At 39.9% G+C, this 8,576-nt stretch overlaps 1 protein-coding gene across 4 annotated transcripts in view; it reads right to left on the minus strand.

The window, feature by feature from the left end:
• The window catches only part of Oma1 (OMA1 zinc metallopeptidase), a 50,753-nt gene that overhangs the window by 28,851 nt on the left and 13,326 nt on the right, over positions 1 to 8,576 (minus strand). For all 4 annotated transcript variants that reach the window (XM_021160442.3, XM_085839134.1, XM_085839133.1 and 1 more), the window contains 2 exons: positions 6,714 to 6,842; positions 4,360 to 4,434 (listed from right to left, as the gene is read on the minus strand). In XM_021160442.3, coding sequence (XP_021016101.1) covers positions 4,360 to 4,434; positions 6,714 to 6,842 — 204 coding nt within the window. The remainder of the gene's footprint in view (positions 1 to 4,359; positions 4,435 to 6,713; positions 6,843 to 8,576) is intronic.

Below are 8,576 nucleotides of genomic sequence, written 5' to 3' on the forward strand. Positions count from 1 at the left end.
CAACTAAATAAATGACAAACACATCATGTTCCTAGATGGGGAAACTCAATGTGTTAGGCACTGGTCACCTATCCCATCCAATGCTCAGGCCAGTGTCATGTGGACATATAATTTAATGAGACCATTAGGAAATTCAAACAAGTATGTAAAGATCCAAGAACATCAAGTCCACATTATATAACTGCATTACAGACCAGAGCTATTTGCAGTACCGACTCCATTACAAAGCTACAGAGGTCATGTGCTATGGATGAATGATTAGTCACAAGGGAACAAATCTCCAAAGTGGCAATTAACTGGTAACAAAAATAACTCTTTTGAGACAGGGTCTAATGTAGCTCAGGCTAACGTGAACTTTTGCTCCTCCTGCCTTCACCTCCAAGGTACTGAAATTGCAGGTATTACACCACTATGCCCCCAGATCTACTCTTTCTATAATTGGGGCTGAGTTTATTATCTGTCCACAGAGAAAACAGAATTACCTCAATCACTTCTGCATGTGACATAAAAGAACTAATATTACTGAAGTTTCGTAGAAATAAAACACAAGCAATTTACTAAGGTAAATCAAAGTTTCTTAACCACAGCACAAAACATGCTTAAAGGGGAACTTGACAGACAGTGAAGTCAAACTAGTAGCCCACACAGACCGGCTCTCTGTCCCTTACTTGGTAACTCCTTACTGCATGCAGCCTGATTCTGCACTTGATCCTACTCGACACACCAAGGAACACTTTTACTTTTGTAAACATGTAATATCATTTATAGAGCCAAATTCATTAATATTCACAATGAGAAGTTTAAATAATAGTGAGTTTTAATAATTAATAACTACCGGAAACTCAACAAAGAGCCAAATGATAATTTAATTTAATATATAAACTGTATGTTTATACTCATTTAAAAAATGTTCTACTAATAATGATAACTGAGCTATCACAGGTGGTTAAAATAATAATTAGGTAGGAATGGTCCTTCCCAACAGAGAAACAGCACGAATCCGGTGAAGCCTAAGGGCCACTTCTGCAGCTCACAGAGAGCTGCCCCACCAGCCCTCACTTGTTCTCCACAACACATCTCAGCAGCAGATGCTCTGATGCTCAGCCTGAATCACGACAGCAATAAGTCTAACCTTCTCCAAGTGAGGGAAAACAGCTATACATGGTCCCGTCCTCTCAAAACCCTTAGGATCAAGAAACAAGGAGTATAGGACAGAGGCAACACTGCCCTCCCAGAAGGTACACAGAGTAATAAGGGACGAAGACATTATATATCCATTAGGTTTTAAGGTTTTAATTTGCATGCTTCATTTCTATAACCAAAAATTTCATACATGCAAAAAATTATTTCTAATAAAGATTAGACTTTAACTAAAAAATACTTTCCTTTTTCTATTGTATGGTTTCATCTTCTTTGTAAAGTGTCAAGTATCCATAGGTATGTGGGCTTATTTCTGGGTCTTTGGTTCTATGCCATGGATCAACCTGTCTGTCTTTATGGCAATGCCATGTGGTTTTTATAGTACTGCTCTGTGGTATATATAGCTTGAAATCATGGATGGTGATACCTCCAGAAGTTCTTTTATTGTACAGGATTGTTTTAGCAATCCTTGTTTTTTTGTTTTTCCATATGAAGTTGAGAATTGCTCTTTCGAGGTCTATAAAGAATCATGTTGTAATATTAATGGGAATTCCATTTTGTTTTTGGTAAGATGTCCATTTTCACTATATTAACCCTACCAATCCATGAGCATGGGAGATCTTTCCATCTTCTGGTATCTTTCTCAATTTCTTTCTTCAGAGACTTGAAGTTCTTGTCATGCAGGTCTTTCACTTGTTTGGTTAGAGATACACCAAGGTGTTTTATATGATTCGACCTGCTGGGAAAGGTATTGTCTCTCCAGCTTCTTTCTCAGCCTATTTATCACTTGTACAAAGAAAAGCTATTGGGTTTTTTAGTTAATTTTATATCCAGACACTTTGCTGAAGTTCTTTATCAGGTTTAGAAGTTCTCTGACAGATTTTTGTGAGGTCACTTATATATACTATCATATCATCTGTGAATAGTGATACTTTGACTTCTTCCTTTCCCTTTCTAATTTGTATCCCCTTGATCTCCTTTAGTTGTCTTATTGCTCTAGCTAGAACTTCAAGAACTATGTTGATGAGATAGAGAATGGGCAGCCTTGTCTTAGCTCTGGTTTTAGTGGAGTCGCTTTAAGTTTCTCTCCATTTAATTTGATGTTGGATATTGCTTTTATTATGTTTGTGAATGTCCTTGTATTCCTGATCTCTCCAGGACCTTTAACATGAAGGGGTGCTGGATTATGTCAAAGGCGTTTTCAGCATCTAATGAGATGAGCATGTGATTCTTTTCCTTTCAGTTGTTTCTATGGTGTATTACGCTGATGGATTTTCATATACTGAACAATTGCTGCATCCTTGGGATGAAGCACTTGATCATGGTGGATGATCTTTTTGATGTATTCTTGGAATCAGTTGGCAAGTATTTTACTGAGTATTTTTGCATCAGTGTTCATAAGGGAAACTGACCTGAAACTCTCTCTCTCTGTTGAGTCTCTGTGTGGTTTGGGTATCAGGGTGCCTGTGGCCTCACAGACTGAGGTTGGCAATGTTGACGGGTGGGCGGGCGGGCGGGTGGGAGAGGGCTTGGAGAGTGGATCTCAGTGGGAGCATCTCTGGGACCAGCTGGAGGCCTGGGACCGGAAGGCTTTGGGAAGTTTAATTCCTACCAGCATGGAAAATAGAGTCTGAAGTGGCCACCTCCTGTAGCCAAAAAGGACTTCCAGTGGAGGGAAGGGGATAACAACCCACCCACAAAACCTTCAACCCAAAATTTACCCTGCCTACAAGACATGCAGGGATAAAGATGGAGCAGAGACTGAGGGAATGGCCAACCAATGACTGCTAGACTAGAGACCCATCCCATGTGAGAGACCAACTCCTGACACTATTAGTAATACTCTGCTATGCTTGCAGACAGGAGCTTAGCGTAACTGTCTCCTGAGAGGCTTCATCCAGCGTTAGATGGAAACAGGTGTAAAGACCTATAGTCAATCATCAAGCGGAGCTCAGGGAGTCTTGTAGGGACTTGTAGGGGGGATAGAACTGAACAAGCTGGAGGGATCAAAGACACTACAAGAATACCTACAGAGTCGACTAACCTGGGCCCACGGGGATCACAGAGACTCAACCACCAACCAAAGTGCACGTGTGGGCTCGACCTAGGCCCTATACATTTGTAGCAGATGTGCAGCTTGTTGTTCATGCGGGTCCCCTAACAATTGGAGCAGGAGCTGTCTCTCACTCTGTTGCCTGCCATTGGATTCCCTGGCCCTAACTGGACTGCCTGGTTGAACCTCAGAGGATGAGAATGTGCTTAGTCCCCCTGGGACGAGATATCCCAGAGTAGTGTGGTACCTAAGGGGGCACTTTTCCTTCTCTGAGGAGAAGGGAAGAAGGTAATGGGGAGAGGAATTTGTAAGGGAGAGACTGGGGAGGAGGAATGGGGCTGCAATGGGATGTAAGTGAATAAAAAAATAAATTATTAGATGGCCTAGTCAGCCATCACTGGAAAGAGAGGCCCTTTGAACTTGCAAACTTTATATGCCCCAGTACAGGGGAACGCCAGGGCCAAAAAGGGGGAGTGGGTGGGTAGGGGATTGGGGGGGGTGGGTACGGGGGACTTTTGGTATAGCATTGGAAATGTAAACAAGGAAAATACCTAATAAAAATAAATAAATAAATAAATAAATTATTGAAAAAAAGGACTTTTAATATATAATACCAATTACAGCCTCATATGGAGAAGAGAGTTGAATATTTTCATCCATTCCTTTAAGAGATACAATCTTCAAATATTATAGATTTATGAAAATTACATTAAAAGTACTATGGCTTGGTGAGATCTAAGTAACCCCAAAGGGTCCATTATGACTAAAGGCCTAGCCCCAACCTCCTATGGGAGATGGCAAGGATAGGCCCTTGAAAGGGAACTGTGCCTCCCTGACTGTGCTCTCTTTTTCTCTTCCTTTGTCTGGATGTGACTGCTTTTCTTCTACACACGATCTTGCCATGTGCCACCCTCTTCTATTCTTACAACTGAACCAATGCAGGTGATCACCATGCCTCCGAATCTCCGTACCTGTGGACAAACCTCTTCTTATTATAACTGAGCTGTGTCCAGCATTTTGTCATAGTATTATAAAGATGAGTCTTACAATGGGTTAACACAGTACATGTCTAAATGTTTGGCCTGCACTTGGGCCAAACATTAAAACAGCACACGTTATTGTCAACTGTATGAGGGACACTGTATTTGAGCTACTGACCACTTTACCTTTGCAGCCAGCTGTAGTCCAACTTTGTCAGCTTCGGCTTCCAATGTTCTACTGTATGGTCGATCAAACATGTACTAAAAAGAAACAGGACAGAAAACTCCATTAAGCAAATTCATTTCATGATCAAAGGAATTTAAAAATGTATGTTAAACTAATTTCACTGAAAATCTAGTATGAAATCTCTGTCCTCTAAGGTATAAAATGTAACTGTGGCCCTTGTTTCTGCCATTAGACTCATACTTTAAACATGACAATAGGGAACACGAGGCCTTTGCCTTCCCCCACAGCCTGGGTTGCCATTGTTTCTTTCCTTTTCTATTCATATTCTCCATGACTGAACAGAGAGCTGCCTAAGTGCACACACTGGTGCAAGCTTAACCATGGCCAAGAAACATTAATCTGTCACAATTCTAAAGGGAAATCGAGAAAATATAGGTATATGAGAGTCAGTCCCACTAGCAGAAAGCTTCAGTGAGAAAACTAATCAGAAAGCAGAGGTTCTTCTGTGATGGATTATCTTCATTTCCTTTTCTAAATATTGATTAGTTAGTAAAATAAAATTTTCTTCTTGACTTCAATTTTTTAAAAAACACAGCTATCCTAACTTTAATTTTCCTAATTACTTATATTTATGAGTATGTTTTCCAATTAAATTTTAATTTGCAGTAAGTCCTAAAACTTTGTAGGAGATGGATCAATAAGCAGAACTTTTTAAAAAGGAGCTATTTATCCACTGAGCAACTTTCCAAACCCAGCAACATACTTGTTATGGATACAAGCAACCTCAACTGCTGTTCACAGTGTGTGAGCACAGAACACGACTTCCTTCCCGCTCGGCTACATCTGTTTCAGCTGAAGCACTGCATGGCAGAGTGTCAGCTCTCAGGGCAGGCTGAGTGTGTGCCACCGAATGTGCTAACCCAATAAAGCATCAGCTCCAACAGAAGAACTCATAGGGCGATATGCAAAACGAAGCTAATAACGGTAACAAACTCCTCGATTTATACAGAGTATTACATGAGCCAATAATAAAAATAATCATTCCTATTAGCTGAGTTCTTACTTTGTGCCTGGTACTACACAAAATGCTTTTAAAAAGTAGTTTTCAATCCCCTGTGAGTGAGTGAGTGGTGGCTGACCGACGGGGTGGGTGGGTGACCGGGTAGGTAGCTGATTTTGACTCTTGGAGATAGTTGTGTTTGGAGTTATAAGGTCATGCTGTCTCAAATTCATGAACTCAAGCAAACCTCCTTCCTGCCTTAGTTCTTCAAGTACTGGGACTATAGGTGTGCATCACCATGCCATCTAGCAGAGGCATTTATTTTAATTATTACTTTTAGGTTTATTTATTTTATGCATATAAGTGGTTTTGCATGCATGTAAGTACACCGTGCGTATGCCTGGTACACAAGAACGCAAAGAGGGCATATAATCCCCTGCTTACAGATGGCCATATGGGTTCTGGGAATCAAACTAAACTCAGCTCCTCTGTAAGAAGAACACAGGCTCTAAACCACTAAGCCATCGAGACACTGTGGAGAGCAAGAAAAATGGACATCTACTGAGTAGAGGCCATATATGCAAGAAAAAACCCTGTAATACCAGGACAAGGCCACACAGCAATAATAATCCAGAGCAAAACATCGGTAGTTTTAACAGAGCCCTAGTGTAGCAGCCACCACGTAAGTGAATGGCAAGGAATGTGAGCCATTCCCACCCTACAGTGCAGCACTGACAGCATCCCTCTCTGCTCCCAAAGCGTGGTGAGAAGGGCTTGCAAAGAAAAACAGCATCTCCTGACAACAGTCTCTGAGGGGCTCAGCTCAGGAGAAAAGAATCCATACTAAAGGAATCCCTGGTTTATCTCCAGTTTAATTATTACATAGAAAAGTCATGCTCAAGAGGTGGGGCTCATTTAGTATTTCAAGAGAAAAACAACGACGCTGCCCTTGTTAACATCAACTCTTATGATTCTGTTATTTTAAAAAGCAACTACTTATACATAAGGGGAAACCCCATCAACTCCACTGACAGCACAGTAGGTCAGTGACAGAACAAAGAGAAGGGAGCAGTGACTAGGCTATCTTTCTGTAATATCAACAACTATGAATTTAAAAAAGAAAATTAATTAGCCCAAAGTTGGAACAGTAGCTCTTTTAATCAATCCTTAAAAATCATTGCACAGATGCAGTATTTCTTAATTAAATGCTATAAGGGAGCAGCACCTATATAGACACTAAATTTAGAGCAGACACTAAATTCAGCACTGTCACTAGGACAGTCTTTAAATTCTGATACACACTGCTTCACATGAACAGAGTTGCATGTTCACCACAGACCATCTCAGACTTACCTCCTGCAACTTTGACTGTATCCACTGGCCCAAAACTGCCAAGCTGTCTCGTGGACAAATGGCCCAAATCATTGTGAGAAAAATCATACCAAGGAAATCCAGTAAATGAACCAAGCTAGCCTTTTCTGCCTAAGAATAATCAAAATAATGACAACCACAATTAGCAAATGGAGACAGTACATATTTGTACTTTCTAGACACTATTTAATCATACTAAATAATTTTGTGTGCTCAACTGGCCAACACAAGCCAAGATCGATTTTTTTTAATTTGTTATATGTATTTTTTATGGTACATATATGTGGGCACAGTATGCCACAGTACAAAGAGGTCAGAGGACAACTTGTGGGAGTCAGTTCTCTGCATCCATATGTAAGCCCAGAGATGTGTCAGGCTTGGGGGCATCATTGTTACTTGTTGAGCCATCTCAGCAACCAAAGACCCAAATTTCTCCCCTCACATCCAAGCCATCTCCTGGAATGTCCCTTTTCTTTGCTTACACACTATGAGCCATTTATGCCTTTATGACGGTTTACCACTTTCACCGAGCTAATTATTTATCGTCAAAGACAGTGACAATAAGCTACAGTTTCTTATATGAGCAGATACAACAATTCTTCTAGTTCAATAAGCGTCATTTTATAGATAATGGAAATGGAAATTTTTTGATTGTCCCAATTCACACAGCTATTAATTAGTAAAAGGACCAAAAATCCAAGCCAAGGCTATTTTGGTATGTAATGTAGACACTATATTCTACAAATCAAATAAAAGTATTCATTGCACTTATGTTGTTACATAAAGCCTAAAATAAACATATATATGCATGCATATATATATATATATATATATATATATTCCACCTAACACATGAAAACTCAGAAGATTTCAAATTTACTTTACATAAAAGTTTTGGGGTTTATGACCTAATCCATAAAAGCGAAGTACAATGATACAAGTTTTGATTTTGTAAGTTTGGTATTTGTCACTGAGAGCTGGATTCTGTGAGTTTCAGGCAGAATCACAGCACTAACCAGTTAAGGTCTATATAAAATGTATTCTGCACAATAATGTTCAATAATTATTTTACAGCTAACAGCTGTTATAGTGTGATAGTTGGTTCTGTGAAAGATTATATTGATGGGGTCCTAGTCTGATTTTGGTGTGTGGTGAGTAAGCCCATGCTTCCCTTGTCTCATCAGCGCCACCTTGCGCTGGTAGCAGTGGTGACCTTCCACTGACAGCAGGCCCAGGCTGGATGCCAGAGATTGAGCCAGGGGAATGGTTAACATGTTTTAAAGCTACAACAGCCAAAGCTAAGCTCTTGACCCCAAGGAGAATGAACTTTTCTAGACCTCACAGTCAATTTGATAAAAGAATATGCCTTAAGGTCATTTAACACTACGTACTTAACCTGTTGTCCTACTGTGTAAGTTTAACCTGCCTTTTAAAAATAAGCAATATAACCAACCTTACTACGCCTTGAATTTCTAATGCATTCAGCTTTTACAATCTGAAATAATGTATAGCTTTAATCTTAAATTATGTTACTTTCTATGCCAGACCCAGAATAATGTGTGTATGTGTTGTGATAGCTTGCTGAAAATAGCCAACAGGTTGAAAGCAGCTGTAAATTATAATATATATATATATGTATATATATATATATATACTATCATGCATGCATGCACATAGTAAGCAAGCGCACACACACATGCACACTAAGCACCAAGTTCACAGGGAGAGAGTGGAGAAACCAAGCATGGGTCCACGCTTGTCAAACCAGGAGAAAGTCTCTGTGTCACTCATTAGTACATCACTGACACATTATGACACCAGTATTTGAGAGAAGTTAGAACACAG

This window comes from Mus caroli, unplaced genomic scaffold (assembly GCF_978045245.1).
Source record: "Mus caroli unplaced genomic scaffold, Mus_caroli_1 scaffold_6, whole genome shotgun sequence".
NCBI classification, from domain to species: domain Eukaryota; kingdom Metazoa; phylum Chordata; class Mammalia; order Rodentia; family Muridae; genus Mus; species Mus caroli.